At 40.1% G+C, this 19,422-nt stretch overlaps 1 protein-coding gene and 1 long non-coding RNA gene across 3 annotated transcripts in view; both read right to left on the minus strand.

Annotated features, from left to right (window-relative positions):
* USP22 (ubiquitin specific peptidase 22) overlaps positions 1–19,422 on the minus strand; it is a 91,525-nt gene that overhangs the window by 25,643 nt on the left and 46,460 nt on the right. For both annotated transcript variants that reach the window (XM_088174272.1, XM_014870914.2), the window contains one exon: positions 18,054–18,155. In XM_088174272.1, the coding sequence (XP_088030398.1) occupies positions 18,054–18,155 (102 nt within the window). The remainder of the gene's footprint in view (positions 1–18,053; positions 18,156–19,422) is intronic.
* LOC148221872 (uncharacterized) lies at positions 1,435–18,042 on the minus strand. Its single transcript, XR_015807174.1, has 2 exons — positions 5,835–18,042; positions 1,435–5,748 (listed from the first exon to the last, which is right to left on the minus strand). It is a non-coding gene; the product is annotated as an uncharacterized LOC148221872 (long non-coding RNA).

Genomic DNA, 19,422 nt, shown 5'->3' on the forward strand with positions numbered 1-19,422 from the left:
AAGTCAGGCTGTGACATTCAATGCAGACTTAGAAGATTTTGTATAAAACCCAAGATCTGAAGAGAACAACTTTAAAAAAGAAACTCTGAACAACATTAATTCCACACTCGTTTTAGGTAAGTTAAACATTAATCTACAGCATACATCAAAAAATTCAACTTGGCATAAGAGGATTCATCACACCTTAAGTCAAACGTTCAGTAATGCCCAGAGACGACTCCTTGTGCTTGGAAACCAAGATGCTTAAAGGAAAGCTCTTTTGTTGCACAACAGAAGAGAGGTTAGGAGTGGGGAAAGCTTTTCAGTCATTTGCAAAGTCTAAGTGAGAAGAAAAACATGCTCAAATCCTTGAGTATTCTTCCAAAACGTTAACATAACACCACCATACAGGAGCACTACACAAGAAGAGCATCAGGTGGCCAAGAATGCTTATTTTTAATCAACAACTTACTTTGAAACGAGATAAAATGCACCAACAGATACTACTCTGGTATTGATTTAAAATCAACATAGTCCTCTTCTGCAATAAAAATAGGATTACTACAGAAACACGGAAAGGAAACATAGGATTACTGGGCAGAGAACGAAGAATTTCCTTGTCATTCCATGGGATGAAAAGGCCTGTCAGCCGGCAGCGCTGTGGTAATGAAGTGATGCAGTTCCCGTGCAGTACAGCAGATAGTGCTCCAAGGGCTCTTTAGCATCCTGCAGCACCAGGGGGTGTGGTCCAGTTGCTATGGTACCGAGGAGAGCCGGCACCACAGCAGCTTGAACTGCACCCGGAGCTCAAGGCACGGACACAGAACACTCCTAAATTATTTTTCCTGTTTATCTAAAGCAACATCAACCTGCTTCCAACAGCTTCCCTGTTCCTTCTGTTTACTCACAGGACAAAGTTTCTCATTATAGTACAGTGACTTCTACTGGGCAGAAGCTTGTTGCAATTATTTGCTTGATTTTCATGCTGGGAGGCAATAAGTGTGTGCACAACATTAGCAGAGTGTTAAATAGTTAATTTGTTGGAGCAGCTTGAAATACTGTGTGATGCTTCAGCTTGGTCCACAATCCTATTTCAATTCCCAGTCTGTTTCTCTGCAAACAATGTCACAACAGGAGGGGGTTCGTGCTGTGCTGGTGGAGAAACGTTTTGGTACCTCTTGCTTACCTCTCCCCTCGTTTTCTGCCATTTAAAATTGACTGGGTTTATTTAAATCACAGGCTGTGCTCACAGGAGGCTGGAAGGCTCCCTGACATAGAGAGAGTATTTTGAGAAGCAGAAGAGTCTTTCCCTATTTCTCCCTCTGGTTAGCACCAGATTTTCAAAGCCAGCCTGTTCAGCACAGAAAACTAGAGGAAAATCAGTAGTAAATCTAGAGAATCCCCCTAGTGCTTTTTGGTGTCTAATAGAGCAGTCACAAAAGCAAACACATAAAGGCAGCTTTTTGGAATCATTTATTAAGCATCATTTTTTACATGCCTGTGGCTGGACTGTCTTTCCCTGTGACCACAAGAATCAAATCTTCCTTAAAGTTGCCACCAGGAGACAGTTACAGGCATCAAACTCAGAAGGCTCTTGGTTTATTCTGCTTGCTTGGTGTTTGGTGTCAGTTTTTCATGGATCTGTATGGAGTGATTCATGTGCTGGGACTTCACTTGAATGAACCCAGACAAAGCAACCTGCAAAACAGACAAGGCTGAAATGTGAATACCCCAAAGCTCAATAAAAATCAGAAAATGGTGATTTGTAGCAAAACATGAGAACTTACTCAGTTGAAAAGGGAAAAAGGGAAGGAGCACACATCAATCTTATCCTTGTGGGAGCAATGACTGCAGCTGCTGTACAGTCTCTTAAACTGGTGTTTGAAATGAAACAGGTATGAGGAACTACAGCTCAGGTACTGCATAAGTAATTGCAGCACATTGAAAAACATTCGAATTTGATGTAGGTAAACTAAAGAGCTGACAGAACTCAGAACAACACATCCTCTTGTGCTTAACTTTTATGGGGAATAATGTGTTTTGTTGGAAAGAAAAACAGCTAAAAATTAAAGCTTGTACAGCACTCTGGTCAATAACATATTGAGAATGTAAAAGCTTTGTGCCTGCCACACCTATTCTTCCCTCCCCTTTAATAAAGCCTGGCAAGGTTTTGCTGGAACAGTCAAGCATTGCAACATGTGGGTCATAAATTAACAGAAAAATAATGTGCCAAAACCTCACATGCAGCAGTCCATTTCTGCTAGAGCACCAACAGTGGTTTCCACCAGGCTCTAATCAGAGCACAGTGTCAGAGTCTAAGGATTGCCAGCAGGCTTCAACCTCAACTAATAATAAATCTCTGGTACTTTGCAAACTTTTGCTGTGCTTCATAGCATTGTATTTATTTTTGTTTCTTATGAATTGTTTCTGAAATGAGCAAGGGCAACTTGTGAGACATTTAGTATTTTCTACACATGGATGTGTGCTGTTGTGGTAAATGTACTTCACAGAAAAAGCAGTTTTAGCTCTGAACCTTGCTGATACAATTGTAAATATTGGAATAAATTAACGTTGCTGTCAAGACAAAAATGTCATATACAGCATAATTATAAAAGAAGGAAATATCCTTTAATCATCATGCATGGAATACAGACTGTACTCTCATTCTGCCAAAAGCTGAGCAGACAGGTCATAAGCAAAAGCAAGAAATCTAGTTTTGCACAGGGAAACCAATCTGGGAAATTCTTTGTACATTTGGTCTCAAGACTGGGTTCTGGCTGGCTTACCTTTGTCAGCTTCACTTCTTCCATCTTCTTCCAGGAACAGGTTCTGTTTTTCCAATGCTCAAAGCAAAAGATCTGCAACACTGGGCAACAGCAGTTGAGATCCAGAACACTGGTTCTGCCAGTCCACCCACACAGGGGAGATGAAAAATCCAAGACAAGATAAGGAAATTCCACTTCTCCATGAAATGCAACTCTACATCAATTAGAGGTGGGGAAGCAGGGAAATGAGAGGACCACACATGAATAGAAAATATAGGAAATCCAATCTTGCCCTCATGGAGGAGGTTCTGTTTGCCTCTAAACCCAGGCTTCAGGCTGGGACTGGAAAGACAGCAAACAAACCAGTCTGAACAAGTGCTCCCATGCAGAAAGCTGGGATTTAGTGAAATGAAGACTCTGGAAGGAAGAGCAGCAGTCACTGGACAATGCACCTTGGTGAGACAACCAGGAGATCATTCAGATGCACTGAAGCACAGCCAGCCTGAGATCCTTTCTACATGAAGCACAGGTTGGCAACACCTCAGAGCAATCTTTGTCCCTTACCCCCAGTCCCCCATCTGGTGTTGATGCTTCCCTGCAGCTCCATCAGACAGTGTCATTAAGTCAGTGCAAGCTGAGGAAGAGCTCACTGAAATATTTAAAGACAGTTCAACATCACACTTGTAAACAAACAGTATAGCACAGCAATAAAGATTTCTAAAATAATTTTGGCTCTTCATCCTATGTTCATCCAACAGAAATTGGCAATAACATTTAAGAGCATCTTCCTGAGAGTATTTCAAGAGAAGACTGCCCTAGCACCTGAAACTACACCCAAATTCTCTCTCAGCTCTCAAGTTTCAGGTGTAGAACATATCACACAAGACCTGAATGGAGCTGCCACAAGCACTGGCCCAGTCAGACCCAGAGCTGCTGTTCCACCTTCGTGCCAGGAGCAGCAGTTTTGCTAATGGGGTTAGTGACAGCAATTATTTTCCAAAGCTAATCCCTTTTGAAATGTTAATACAAAAATATTCATTTCAGAAAACAGCAGTATACAGATATGTGAAATTACAAGTCTACACAGGAAAACTCCTCACATTCTGTGACACCGATGATCACGTGAGTGATCAAAAAAACCCCAACCATGCAGTTTTGGTGAATTTATTCTCCAACATTTCAGCTAAACATCCTTTCTCAGGGACTGAAACCCACAGTAACTACAGAAGCAGGAACACAGAGTCAAATGAATTAGAACTTTTTCTTCAGCAGTTTTTAGAGAACATTTTTTACAAGCGTACCTGTAACACATTTAAGTATTAAATTGTTTTGACAACTGTTTAAGAAAAAGCTACAGAAACTTTTGCCACAGCAAATTTAATCAAGAAGCTTGCAACCACGTCATCTTAAAAACTAATTGAACAATTCAACTATGTCCAGCAAACACAGAACATGTAATTTACCCTGAAAGAAAGAAATGATCTTGGGAGGAAGAAGAGGAAGAAGAGAATATGTTATTCATTGATTCACACTGGCTCATCAGTAGATCTTTTTTACAGTAGAGTAGTTTTAACAGCAACACCAAGCAAGGGGTTACATGACAGATCAAAGAAGTGAAGATGAACACTCAGGGCAATAATCTTCCCTTGCTGGGTTACTGCTGAACCAGGTAAAAACACGATTGTGCTCCCTCTCTTTATCTTTCTGACTCGACTCCTGAAGCTATGCAGGGCTGCCAGGTCAGTCCCTGCTCAGTTTGAATCCCTTTGGAAACCCCTTTGGAAACAAACCACCTTCCCTGAGCTGCATCAGCAGCACCACCATCCATCTCCCACCCCCTGAGCCACTCTACCACCAACAGGCACAACCTGGAGAGCTTCCCTCACTTTTCTGCTCTACCCAACTTTTAAGCTAAACCTTTAAAATCACGAGTCAGAATAGAGTTCTAGAGCAATACCTCTTAATTTAGAAAGTTAGATCTGCAATTCATTCTTTAAATTTTTTCTAGATATGTTATATTCTATACATGCATATTTCACTGTATGACTCCATTCTCTAAAAATATCTCTTGAATATAATAAGTGTGTGCACATCAAAATTCACAGGCCATGTTGAATTCTGCAGTTTTGGGAGGCTGAGAGGATGACAGAGGACATTGTCTTTAGGTAATATTATTATAAAAATTTGGATTTCTTTTTCCTGCTTTAACTGTAAGTAAGTATTTTCATGTGTCACTGACAGGAATCAAATAAAAACCAGCCCCCTTGTCTAAATGCCCTGATAACACAGAAGACATAGAGTCCAGAAGCAGTCACCATAAGACTATGAAGAATAACTCCTGTAAACAGAGAGAAAGTAAATTATAGGACTATTTTAGATATATTGCATTGTGCACTGCACCAAAACCTACAAGTTTAGCTACTCCTACACAGCAGAAAGGGAAATAAATCAGAAAAGGCCTTCTGGAATAAAAAAAAAAAAAAAAGTCATCATAGGAAAAAGAAATATTTGAATTGAAAATGAAATCCCATCTTTAACTTTCCCATTTCCAGCTAAAGGATTCTGGATCACTACATTTTTTTCCATTGCTATTGAAGTAACAGATTGCTCAATAGCAAAAAATTTGCTTATGTGTACAAAAGGAAACTGTCCATGAGTTTGTTTCCAGTTGAGAACCCTGGAGTCCAAACTGCAGAAGCTGCTACATTGGAGGGAAGAAGAATATGCCATGAGTGGAACATGTATTGCAAAATCATTAACTGTGGAGAGAAAACAATATAGTCATTATTCCTCTTTGAATGTATCAGCAGCACCAGAGGACAAGGACTATTTATAAAGCTGAATCATCAAACCCCCAAGTTCTCAGTGTTGGTGTCACTCGTGTACAGAGCTGGTGGAACTCACCCTCATTAGTGACCTGTGTCACTGTTACCACAGCTCTGCCCCGAGGCCAAACTGGCTCAGTCAGCCCAAAGGAGTGATCCACACACAATTCCCTCTCCACCTGTGAGCCCAAAGGAGTGATCCACACACAATTCCCTCTCCACCTGTGAGCCCAAAGGAGTGATCCACACACAATTCCCTCTCTACCTGTGAGCCCAAAAGAGTGATCCACACACAATTCCCTCTCTACCTGAGCAAGTGACAGCCCAAACCCAGAAGGGGAAGGTGTCCCATGCACTGAATGCATGCTGGCACCTCAACCAGGTGCCTGTACTTACTTTTCCTAAGGTACTCGTTCCTGACCAAGGGTGGTTTTGTTTTTCTAAAAGAGAGTTAATTTCACACCTTCCAGATTTTAAGTGGTTCAAAATAAACAAAACAACACAGCTGTTCCTATTTCCCAGTCTGTAAGAAAAATCTCACCTTATGTGTTTTGACTTAAATTAAACTCTTAAAAGCATATTCAAATACTTTATTCAAGCTCACAGGGTAATTTCAAGTCTTTTTTGGGATAATTTCTGGCATATTTGTGTGCAACTGGGCAGTTCTGGACTGACCTCAGCATTCCAAGGAGACTTTCCAAATTTATTCTTTATGTTGTGTTAGAATTGCATTCAAAAGTCGATGTTTTTATTCTTTTTCTCCACTAAAATATCCATGAACCCATGAAAAGTTACCAAGTGGCAACAACCCACCTACATTCCATTGCAGGATAGATCCACAGTGAGATTTGCAGCAGTTCAGCAGCAGACTAGAATGTATTTTCTAGCACATCTATGAAGAGGACTTAGTTCATCCACACCACATGGAAAAAACAGCACTTACTGAAACACCAATAATGTTTTTCCAGCATTTAGTTTGCCCCCCACCCCTCTTAGTTAACAGGGAATTGATTGCTTTCACTCTTCTTATTCAACAGCTTCAGTGACATCACATCACACACACTTAGAGAAGGGACAAACCACATCAGGACAGTGCAAATGTAATTGGAAGACAAAACAATAACTCAAGAGCAACTTGCTAAAGGGGAGAAACTATCTGAAATCAATTAAATTCAATAAAAACAACTGTGAAGTAGGAAACAAGGAAAAATAAAGTGGACAAACACAAAATATGGAGCAATAGCTACAGTAACTCAGCCTCAACAAGTTACTCTTGAGCTGTAGTTCTCCTATAAAACAGCATTTTGGAACTTAACAGGAAAACGAGGAGGCCTGCAGTTCATTCTGCTCAGGTGACAGGTAAATGTCAGCTGCAAGATGTCTGAAATTGAGCACCCATTTAAAAAAGAAATTATGCAAAGTAAAGAACATGAGTAAAAATTTGTATGGAATTAATATTTGAGACTGGAGAAACAACTGAAGAATCCACTGGTTGAGTTAATTAATTAAAACCAGATAGTGCTGGTGGAGGAACAGCCAGGCTGACAATTTTCAAGCATGTTACAGGCCACTACAATGAGGACTGTAATTAACTCCTGTGACCTACCAAAACTATAATAAAAAAAAAGACTGAGCTCACAAGAAGTAAAATTTAATTAGATATTAAAAATAATTGTCTCAGTTAGAAAACATTGCAATGAGGGAGTTTGGGACTCTGAGTTGTTGGAGTGGTTCCAAAGGCAGCTCTGTCAGCCCAGTGCACCTGACTCAGGAGAGATGTTTGATGCCTTCCCTGTTTCTCCTCCTGAGACTGCTCAGCCATTCAGACTGAAATTAGAGCCTGGCACAAAGCACACAGACCAGGAAGGGGAAGGTGAGGGCATTGCCACACGACAGCTCAGCCCACCTGATGGCCCCTGCAAAAATGGGGTCACAGAAAGGATGAACTCAGCCCCTGCACACAGCAATGAGTCTCTGACCTCTGAGCAGCTTCACCCAGCGGGCCAGGACACACAGACAGTGTGACAGTGACAGGGATGTCAGTGCCTCCCAAAACCAGGCACCCCTCACTCCTCTCCTGTAACCACCTCCCAGTGCAGGCAGGTGTCTAAAAGCCACAGGCTGAGCAGAGAACAGCTCTCATCCCTGGATCTCTACTCGACCCCACAGTTCTGGAAACCAAAATTACCTGTCCAGCTGCCACTAAAGCAAGGATGGAGAACAGGTAACAGCTGCTGCTGGAATGAGGGCTGCTAACTCTCCTCAATGGTATTTTTAGACTACATAGGTATTCAGTGCATGGGCTTTTGCATTTGTGGCTCAATGCATCATTCTCTCCATTTAGTAATGCAAAAAAAGAGTCACAGGATAATGCAAAGAGATCGTCTAAGTCTGGTATTTTGGTTCATTACCTTTGTGTCACACAGGCTACTGTGTGTCAAGGAAAATTTAAGTTTGCAGCTATCAAGAAGGTTTAAAATCAATTCTGGAGGAGCTCAATGGAATCCCTGTATTGTGCTGCACCTTCAATTAAAATCAACTCCATAACATTGACACAAGACTGGACCTCAGCATAGGAGATGTGTTTGTGGCTTATTTAAAGAATTTCTAGCAATGACATAGAAATAACCAGCAGCAAGTGGAGATGAGATTCAAGAAAGGTTGCACTTTGCCAGATTTAGGAGGAAAATGACATCTCTAAGCAATGACTACCAAAGATGGCTTTATTACAGATCATTCCCCAGAGCAACAGCTTGGCCTTTCCACACATCCTACTCGGACACATAGTGCTGCAAGAACCTAAGGGCAAGTGACATCCTTGGAGCAAACACATCAAACAAGTTACCAAGAGTATGATCCAACACACAGTGTATCATTTTATATTATTATTGCACAGATGAAACCTCCAAGCCAGAAATTATTCCTGAGTGTTCACAACGTGCCAGACACACAAAGTACTCTCTATACTTCCAACATGTGTCTCTTTGAGCCAATTCCCAAACTGATGATGCCAAAACAGGAGCTTTTCCACTGCCCAGATGAGTTCTCATTCCTTGCCTTAGGGCACACTCCCTGTGATTTCATTTCCTGGGGTTGCTGTGTGTGTTCAGCAGCAAGCACTGTGCTCCTGATTCTCTGGAGGGGTACTGATCAGTTAGGATTGGTTTTATTTCTGTTTCTCCAGGCCTAGAGCACTTCACACAAGGCAAGTGATCTCCTTGGATGGTGTGGGCTGTGAGGTTACAGCCTGTCACTACTTTGCAGTGGCTGCATGCCCAGATTAAGACCAAGCACACAGGGCAGGAGCACTTGATGTCCTTTAAGTTCTCCTCCTTCTGATCTGGTGGCAATTGGCTCCTGTGTGCACACCCTCAGCTTGGTAAAATGAGTCAGCATTCCTAAAATATCTGGCAATACAAACAAACAAACCCCTTAAGGTTAATTTTTCATATGGCCTGTGTAAACAGAGAAGCTGTTTCAAGCAAGACAAGGGACTGCAAGTATCTCTTCCCTCTGAATTTAAATTAAGAAATGTGTTTCCAAAACAAAAAATGAGGGGTTTTGACCAAGCTACTGAAAAGTGCCTTGAATATTCCAATAAAATCACAGGAAACAGTTGCAGTTCTTGAGATGTCACCTGATCTGTTCTTATACATCAATTCAGAATTAACAGTACCTGTATTATTCCTGACAAACAAATGTTTCTCTGAATTGTTCTTAAATCTCTTCAGTGATGAGATTCTGCAATATCCCCTGATGCCTCTTGTATTCTGAAGTGTTCCAGTCTCATCTTTGTAAACAAAGTAAGTCCAAGTTTAAGAACTGCAACATTAATATGGAAGATACACATACAATAAAACCTACACATAAGCTCCCCTAATGCTAGAGCTTCTGAATTAAAATGAATATAATGCTGCAAACAGCAATAGCTTTACAAAAACTCCTAAAATGAGGGAGGAGACAATTTGGCCAAGATATTGGGTTATCACTGGCTTTCTCAATCTATATGAATTTACTGTCTCCCACAGCAAGCTTAAGTTTAAAATAAATGTGGGGGAGAGGAAAAGGGGAGTTAAAGGAAAGGATTTCTGCATTGTTCAAGAGTGGTTTGGAATCTTTTGGAAAATCTTCTCACAAGATGAGGACTCAGGAGCACCCTGCAAATAAAGGCTTTTATTTTTTTCCCTTAAAGGTTGTGGAAAATGTCGGGTTTTATATCTGTAATTTTGTATTTCAGCATTTTTATTGACCATCTGCATTGTGAAATTGTTTTTCTCTCTCAGGTGTCAGGAAGAAACCAATGCAGCATGTTCTCAAATCCAGAAACCTACATAGCATGTAATCATCCACAGCAACCATTTCCCTGTTTGATTCTCTCAGCTGAAATGAAAAAAGCTGAAAAAGACATTAAGGTCTGCAGCAGAACTTAAACCAAACTTCTCTGAATTCCTGTCCTGGCACATCAAGACCTACTGAACAAATTTTGCCTGTTGTGCTTCAACCTGATCCAATCTCTGTCAGGATCTCTGAGCACTGAGCAAACATTGGGAATGAAGAAAACATCTTTCATATACGTCACTGGAAATAACCACATAATCACATTTATCAAATATCAAAGCATCATATCTGAAAATATGAAGATCAATTGGCTGGAAGAGAAAGACAGAATCACAGAATCTTGGAATGGTTTAGGTTGGAAGGGAGCTTAAAGATCTCCTAATTCCAACCTGGCAGGGACACCTTCCACTAGAGATGTGGAAGCATGTCACAACAAGAGCTTCAGAAACAAAAAGGCATCATCTATTCCTGAAAAGCAGAAAGAACAACATCAAATGTCACAGTTAAGAATATGCACTGCACAAAATGCCTTGGTTTACTACTGAAGCCAGAGACCTCTCAACTATGGTGCTTATTGTATACTCAGATATATAAAGCTGAACAAACTTAAAGAAGTTGAATAAAGCTATGGAGAAACTCTCAAAGCAACCAGGAGCTGCCCTCCTCACAGACCTTATCAAGTAAAGTTCGAGACACTGAAGTCCTAAGAACCAGAGCATGAAAATAATTATTCTCATAATTGCTGGAAGGTCAGGGAGAATAGACAGAAGACACCCAACAAAGTAACATTATCAGGCAAAGAACAGGAATTATGTTTGTGAAAACGCCTGGATAATGGATTCAGAGCTTTATGATATTGGCCTTTAACAGCCAGTTAAGTTACAGACCCTTCAAGGTGTTTTCCTCTAGCTAAAGAAAGCTTTTATACAAAACAAAACACTTCAAAAGGTGGCACAGAATAAAATATTCTTTTTGCCCTCCCCCAAAGCAGCCAAAGTTAAAAGCTCAGCGAGCTCCTGCGTGCTCTGCACAGAGCACAAGCCTTGCAGAGAGAGCCCTGTGCAGATGGCAGCGGTAAAGAACAAGAGGTACTCCCACCAAACTGACAAAATCAAATTCACACCCGCAGCCGTCCTTTCCCCCCAATATCACACCATATGCTGCCTACAAGTTTTTACCCTTCCTCCAAACAGATTTCACAAATTAATAACTTAAGGAGCAGGCTAAGCGCCAATGAAATTAAATGCATCCAAATATATTAATATGCACAAATTATTGTTGATGAACTGGCACAGAGCTCGTCCAACAATCCACAACACACAAACCATGCCACATGCTGTTTGTGCATATTCCTGCTTTCAGTATATACTGTATCTACCTTCTGGCCACACAAAGCCAACTCTGGAACAGATAGGAAAGAGCAGAATGGAAGGTCAGAGTAAATATAATCCGAAAGCAATCCACAAAAGAACAAAACTGAGATGGGGATGATTGGCCTTGTTGAAAACACCACGCTTGCTGTGCTGACACTGAGTTAATCAGGTGAAAATGCAGTGATAAATCAAGGTTTATTTCAGATTGTTGGCCAGAGACATCTATAGATGTCCCATCCCTGGAAGTGTGCAGGACAGGGCTTGGCACAGCCTGGGATAGTGGAAGGTGTCTCTGCCCATGGCAGGAGGTGGAACTGGATGAGCTTCAAGGCCCCTTCCAAACCAACTCATTCTGTGATTCCATGATTTATTAAAGATAAGAAAATCAAACTTCTCATGCTAAGGACACATCTCTGTCCACAACAACAGGCACTTGTCTATAACCACTCCAGATCCACGGGCTAATTCTCAACTTCCTTATCTGCAGCAACAAATTCCTCATGTAAATAAGGGATCTCTTCAGGGGGCCATTATCAGATTCTGGCTAAGTAGTGCTGTTGGGTTGTCCTTGGTAAGAAAATTCAGATTCCCACAAAAACCCATTCAAAGAGATGACAAAGTCACTGACTTTAAACACCGACTGCATTTTTCACTGCAAGGCTGCTGTTTTGACTGCATACTGAAGTTATATAATGACTTAGTGAAGAAAATACTGCACAGGAAAGAAATTAGCTACCATTAGAGAAAGAGATAAGACAAATAATTGAGTCAGCAAACACTTTATACTGGAAATCAGCATATCTGAGGGGGAAAAAAGAAGGGCTTTTTTTGGTGCTTTTATCCAGTTGGATTTAAATGATGCAGTTTCACCTGAAAAAGTGCAGAGCACAGTTCAGGAAAATCGAATTGAAACACTGTCTGTGAACTAAAAATAATGTGTCTGGATCAGTAACAACCATGGATCTACTTCTAAAAAGTCCAGAGCAGGAAAATCAGGTTTGAGTTAGAAGTTTGGAACATGATCCAAGCCCTGGATCAAGAACCTTGTCTTCTAAGGAATTTCCCATTGTGCTCCAGGCATCACTCCCCAGGCATCAGTGCAAACACACACAGGATATCTTCCTTTGTCTCCAATCCCCAAGAGCCACCTAGAGTTACAAAATTAAAGTATTTTCTATGCAAGTAATAGGAATGGCAATTTTCCAAGACAGGATAATAGAAAAATTTAATCCCAACTGCAATCTGCAGATTTCACATACAAGTAGTTTTAACTTTGTACAGTCTGCAGGGGTTTTAGCTGATGTGGAATGAAAACATCAACAGGACACCTCATACACTGAGTGACATCAGCTGCTGATCTTCCTGAAAGAGGGTCTAAAATTCAAACAAATATTGAGGTAACAAGATCAGAACCCCCCTCATTCTTCATTGGAGCTGGCCTGGTGATAACAGGGCATTCTGAGGTAGTGCTGTCCATCAGTAAACTCTTCAGATGCTGACTGATTTTTGTCTAACAAAAGTTTGTACAACAAAAGTTTGCTCACTCCAAGCAGGAAAATGTTGCAGGGACTTCACTGATAACTCAGATGTTCCGAATCTTACCCAGGAATAATTAAAACACAGATAACTCAATCAACTGCTGTGCAGATAAACCACACACAGTGACATTGCTGCAGTGATGCAAATTGCTTTCTGGCACCAGCTTTGGAAAACCAGGTGACAAGTTTCCAGACAGTCAATACACAAAAAGGCAACTGAAGCATCCAGTCTGAAATTCCTCCTCACAAAGCCTTTTGCAGAGGAAAGCTTTTATTTTGTATTGATAAAGAGCTAAGTTTAGGAAGTCTAACAAGACTTTCTGAAAGTACAGCTCTACAAACCTCAAAGTAAATCACTACTTGTATTTTAGAATTCTTAAAATATTCACGTCCCTCTATGTTTTCTTAGAATTCCCTGGGAGCTTTGAGAGGAGAGGGCTTTTTAAATTTATTTTTAGGATCAGCTTTATCAATTTTAGACCTAAGAAATGTATTACACAACTGAGTCCAATGGTCAGACAGGCTAAGCTCGTGACAAAGTAAAACAGGAACAGAAGGCTCTCTCTATTGATATGAAGGCATATTTTTTTTATTTTATTCATCCAACCTTTGAAGAAACAATTATTCATCAAGAAAACCATTTTAATAATGAAGTTAATACAAATAAAGTCAAAGAGGAAACATTCACCTGAGTAGTCTTAAAGGTGTTTTTCTTTCCTTCATCACACAGCAATCTAAAAGAATTTAAGAATCAGAGATTTCTATTCAGGATGCACTTTGTGCAGTAATAACTTCAAATATCAAAGTATTACTGCTTACAAATCAGTAATTTAAATTTAAAGCCACAGCTGAAGATGTGGTGCTGTACCAAACCATATTTTTCATTCCACTTTTCCACTTGAGCTACCTTAAGTATCATCCAACGAGAGAAGTGCACCTGAGTGCTGGCACATTCACAAAAACCATCTGAGTACTAATGCAGCCTTCAACACTTCCAAGTCACAGAGGCAAAAATGCTTCTGGTAGTTTGTCTAGAGAACCAGAAATATTTTCCAGGTCACTGTTCTTCTTCCCTTGCTACCTTCACACAGGACTTCTGCTGCAATATTTATTGCACTCGTGCTGCTCTTTGGCCCATCAGGCAGCTCAGCACTGCAGCTGCAAAACCCACCTGCTACTCCCAGGAAGTTTTGGTTTTGCCACCTCTCCATCCCATCACTCCTGGTGAAGAGGATTTGCTCAGTCTGCTGGAAAGGTTTGTCTCCCCTCTGCCTTTTTGCAACACTGCAAATGAGAATCCCGGGTGGCTCCTGCTAATTACCCATGTGCATTGGGAGTCTAATTCTTCCTATTGTTAATACACCCATCTTTAGCCACAAAGTCACTTCACATGCTAATCAGAGAGCAGCTGATCCCAAGCTAATATTTCATATACTCAGGAGAATGGATCTGCTGGGGGTATTAATGACAGCAGAGCAAGAGGAGCTTGGAAAATAGTTCCCAAAAGATATTGTATCACTTCTAGTTCAACCCCCTAACAAATAATCTGCTTGTGAATGTGGAGCTTTGTCCCTTCCCTCCCTTGCAGAGGGAGGCCACTTTACAGACAAGAGGAGACAGAAAAAATTAGATTTTGTCTTTTACAATGCTGGAATCTAATACAATAGCTGTTAAGTCTTACCTAATTTTTCCATGTAAAAGTTTTTGTGTTAATGGGATACTTGAAACATCAGTTTCAACCCAAAATCAAGAGGAGCATTTCTACAAATATTTAATAGTCCAGGACACTACTCAGTCCTGCCGCTGAGAGCAACATAAAATAACTTGGGAAATTTCTGTGTTCCCCACAATATGTCACCCCTTCAGCCTGATCTGTGGAAAAAGCTGTGGCAACACAATGAAAAAAATCATCATGCAAGTGTTTGAGGTAGAACAAGGTCTGAGAATGCCTTGAGCTGACACTGCTTCCACAGAGCACACTTATGGTCAGAGTGGATGTGACATTCCTCCTGAATCTCCATCAAAATGTCAAGTCAGGACAGCAGAACATGCCATGTCCCACATAAAATCCACACTGCAAGGATTTCTCATCATGGCTTTTTGCCTATAAAACAACTCAACGTTTCCACTTGGTTAACAGTGTGTTCCAAGTCACTTTGAAGGTGCTTATGTGCAACATTGGGAACAACCCTGTACATCCCAAAAGACAACAATCAGCACAGTTTCCACAGCCTGCAGCAGTGCCCAGTGTGAGTCCTCATTTCAAGAGCAATTTGCTCAATGGCAATATAGAAGATTCAAGTCAAGTTACCTGCACTATCTTCTTACTAGCTGGAAGAAGTATCTATGAGATGGAAACACACAGCATTTTAAAGAGAACCAAGGAAAATTTATGGATTTCTGTAAAGGTTTTTTCCTCATTTTTCTGAGGATGTGAACAAGAAGTTCCTCTTTCAATGGCTTTCAAATTGTCACCCAAGTAGAAAATTCAAAAGCTGTGAGTTTTGCACATAATTTCCTCTAGTGAACTACCAGTTCAAGTCTCCATTATAAGATATTCATCTCATGTCTGAGTATTCTTCAATTTTAATTCGTGGTGCTGATCAAAGACAAAAGATCCTGCAGCTGTACAAAAGTTCCAACAGCTCAGAAAGCAGCAGACACATCCAGCTGTTTTGAGAAGCACCATGAGATTGCTACAAATCTGGGATTAAAAAATTCCTTTCATGTACCCAGAATGCTCAGCTATAGAGTAAATATCCACCCATAAATGAGTGTCGTAATACAGATGTGACAGGCAACTGCAACAAACATAATGTACCACCTAAGTGTGTTTTAGATACAGAGAACATCAAGTTTAATGTATTTTATTGTCAGGGCTCAAAATCATATGCAAATCCTTCACATACAAGTTATGTACATCCTTTCAAGGCCACACCTGCACAGGTTTCAGTCTGCTGTCCCATGTATTTTAGTTATAACACTGATACACTTGTCTTACACAAAGGCCGAAACAAAAGTTGGCACAACCACCACTCCAGGTCATGGCAGAGCAGCAAAATGTGCAACACCCAGGTGATATCCATGGATCTCTGGGGGTAGAATGGAAAGCCACAAACCTCCCCCTGGCCTTCCTTTTAAAACAGCTTTGACAAGAGCATTTTATGCATAAAAGGCAGCTGGTTATGTTTTAACAGACTCTTGTGTAAACAGAAGTGCTCAACAGATGTGCAGCGCCTATCAGAGATGGTTATCAGCATCATTTTCATTTCCAGAACCAATAAAACTGGACATCATGCCTATTCTCTGAGTCATTTACCTACCTCAGAAGATAAACTGGATTGACTAATATCTGCTATGGGATTGGTAAAACACCTGATGTCAAAAGAACTGAGTATTAGAAAAAGAGAGAAACGAGAATGTCCAGCTACTGCAGCATTTCAGTCTGCAAATAGGCTCTTCACTGATCTGAAACTGCAAACAGACAAGTCAAAGTGAGGGGAGGGAAGGCAAAAAGACTCTGAAGCAGATTTATATTTAGCAGCAGGTTAGGTGAAGAGAAAAGGCTCAAGGACAATGGCAGGTCTTTTCTTCCTTGAGCTAAACCCCCAATGCATTTTTGTGAAAGAAAGCAAGTCTTCTGCTTTTAACTGCAGCCCAAAACTGCATTATATCTCCTGGGTGCTTTGATTTTTTTTTTTTTCCTTTCCTTTCTAAATCTCAGCACACAGGCAGCTCCAGGGCTCAGTAGGAGAAACTCTTAAAAGGAGGCCTGCAGAAGTGAAGAGATCAGTCATTCCCTTGTCCCCGTATTCCTGGAGCTCCCCCGCCCAGGCAGCTGTGGATGAGATTTCACACAACCAGTCATGGCCTTTTTAAAGATTTAAAATCCTCCAAGAGAAAGCAGAGCATTCCTTCTGATTGCAAAGAGAAACACTGAAATGTGCTTCAATTCTTCACAAAGGTCATGGTAACCTTCAAAATTCTATCAAACTTCTTCCCCCCCCAGCTCTATTATCTTTAGTAATTTGTAACTTTCTTTACAAAATATACTGGAGTTTCTCAGAACACAAATCCCTATGTGAACATGATGCAAGCAATCTTTGCTTAGTTAATTTTTCCTAGGCTGCTTGAAGTTTCCAAAGTCCAGATGTTTTTCCAACTGTCTTCCCTGTCCCTCGACTGCAAAAACATAGATCCTTTCTTTAGAATTACCATTTTATATACATTTTCAATTTACTCTGTGCTTCTCAGTCCATTTTTTCCAAATAAACAAACACATACTTCAGATTAAATGACTTACTGTGTTAGAAACATGACATTAGAAAGATTTAGAAAGAATGTTCAGTGTATTTTGACAAATGCAAACATGCTGAAAGCGTGACACATTCCATGAAACAGTACAGAGCTTTAAATCTGTGGAAAAAAATTCAGTTTCCTACTTGCAATGCTATGGCTACACCTCCAACCCTGTACCAACCATTAACCATTATGTTCAACCTTCACCATTAAAATGTTACTGTGCATTTAACAGCGTAGGAAAACACCTGATAATCTTAATTAGAACTTGTCAGGGAGCTGATTTTAACCCCCTGCTACTCCAACCTAAATCAGCAGGGAAAAAAATGGAAGAACTGTAAATTTTTATCACCTTTACCCAAATACTGTCCAGCCAGAAGCAGATGCCCACATTTCAGAGCATTCTTTGCTCCAGACCAGTGAACTCTTAAGTATTAAACCTTTGAGATGCATTTCAAACCTGCCATTTGACACCAATGGAGAAATAAAATCACTTTTCAGAGCTCATATGAAATTGAAGAGATCCCATTTAGAGTGTAAAACATGAAATAGGAACGTGCTGCTTCTGCTAAACCAGATTTACCAGTAGACTGCTTTGGTTAAGGATGCACCAGCTACAGGATTTCCCTTCACATCCCTGCAAGGGATCTCTGATGAAGGCTGAGTTGAGATAGCATCAGTGATTTCTCATTACAAACATATTGTCAAAGACAGGATTGTGTTTTGTAGCTGTTACACAGCTCAATCATCAGCAGTACCTGAAGTGACAGAGCAGATATCCTTCCACAGCGAGAGAAAAGGCAGTGTAAAACAAAGTGATTTTGTTATACTAAAGCTTACAGAAATCCACTACAATTAACAATGGAAAAACACCACAGATTTTTGAATACACAAATCAGTGACAATTTGGCTCCAGAAAGGATTTCTGCAACTCACCTATGGTGCAGTTTGTGGTTATTTTTCTTCGCTTGGGGTTGTGTCGTAGCAATTCTAACTCTCTCTTGGTCGGCTCCCATGTTGAATACTTCTCTCCAATGCCTAAGCAGATGAAAACAAAGTTTCAGGAAGTTCTTTAGTAAAAGGATTAAAAATTCTCTTCAAGTCAAAACTTTCAACATGCTGTCCATTAGGTTAGATTCAATTTATGCACAACTTCAGGACACTGATTGCTTTTTACCCCTTCTCAAAAAATATGGTTCAGAAAGGTATTATGAAATTTTCCAACAAAGATCTAACCTAAGAAAGATATTTCTTTACTTATAAAGAACATCTAGGCCAATAAACTTTCCATTAGTGGATTATAATCCTCCTTTAAGTTTAAAAAAAAGGTAAAATTCCAGCACAAGAATAAACTTGCTATTACTCAAAAATACATTTTGTGCTCAGAGGAGGTTAAATGACAGAAGCAGCATTGATGAACTTGACAAGTTATTAAATAAATCTAAACGGATCCAGCTTAATGGACAGATAGTCTTTAGAGAACAGCAGAATTTAATAATTCAATATACTAAACAGCTACTACATGTCTTAGGATATGCCATTACACAGAATGTAATGACCTCTCCATATACCATTAATACAGGATTAGACAAGTTTTAATTTTTGACATTCACTTTGCTGACATATCTAACGTTACCTAAAAATGAAATTAGTAGTAGGTTTAAACACCACCCTCCCTCCACCAACCAGCCAAAACTTCCAAATATTAAACTACCCTTTCTCATGAGCTAAAATTTGTCATTATTCTCTTTGAAGAGCAACACTGCATTTCCAGTAGATTTCTTTTGCTCAAAGGAAAGTGCAGTAGAAATGAGTCAGGTCAGTAGTATGGAGGCCAGATTTGAAATCAGCACAGAGCTGTGTTCAGTGTAAACCTGATACAAGGAAAACACAACAGTGAAGACTCACGTGCTGACCAGCTCAATACTGCTGCAGCTTTCTGTGTAGCACAGAAATTGCTGTGCAAGGTCAATTATTGTGAGTCACAAAGGCATTAAAAATAAAGAATTATAAGATGGCAAGCAGTCTATTCTATAACTGAGAATTAAAGTCAATTAAGAGTTATTTTTCACAGAATGCATGGAGCAGAAGCAACGCTTTGCTATAGAAAATAAATTATAGATCATACATATGAAAAGGATAGTAGAAAAATATAGCTGGAGGCTTACACATTCTGCATAATATACATTAAATTTTAATAGCTCTTTGATCTTCATTTTCAGAAATAGCTATGCTTGTCAGAAGCTACCCTCCCAAAATGTTCAATTCATAGTTACTATTGACCCTCCAGGTTCTAGTAATAGAA

This window comes from Sturnus vulgaris, chromosome 16, assembly GCF_052056855.1.
Source record: "Sturnus vulgaris isolate bStuVul1 chromosome 16, bStuVul1.hap1, whole genome shotgun sequence".
In the NCBI taxonomy this organism is placed as follows: Eukaryota; Metazoa; Chordata; class Aves; order Passeriformes; family Sturnidae; genus Sturnus; species Sturnus vulgaris.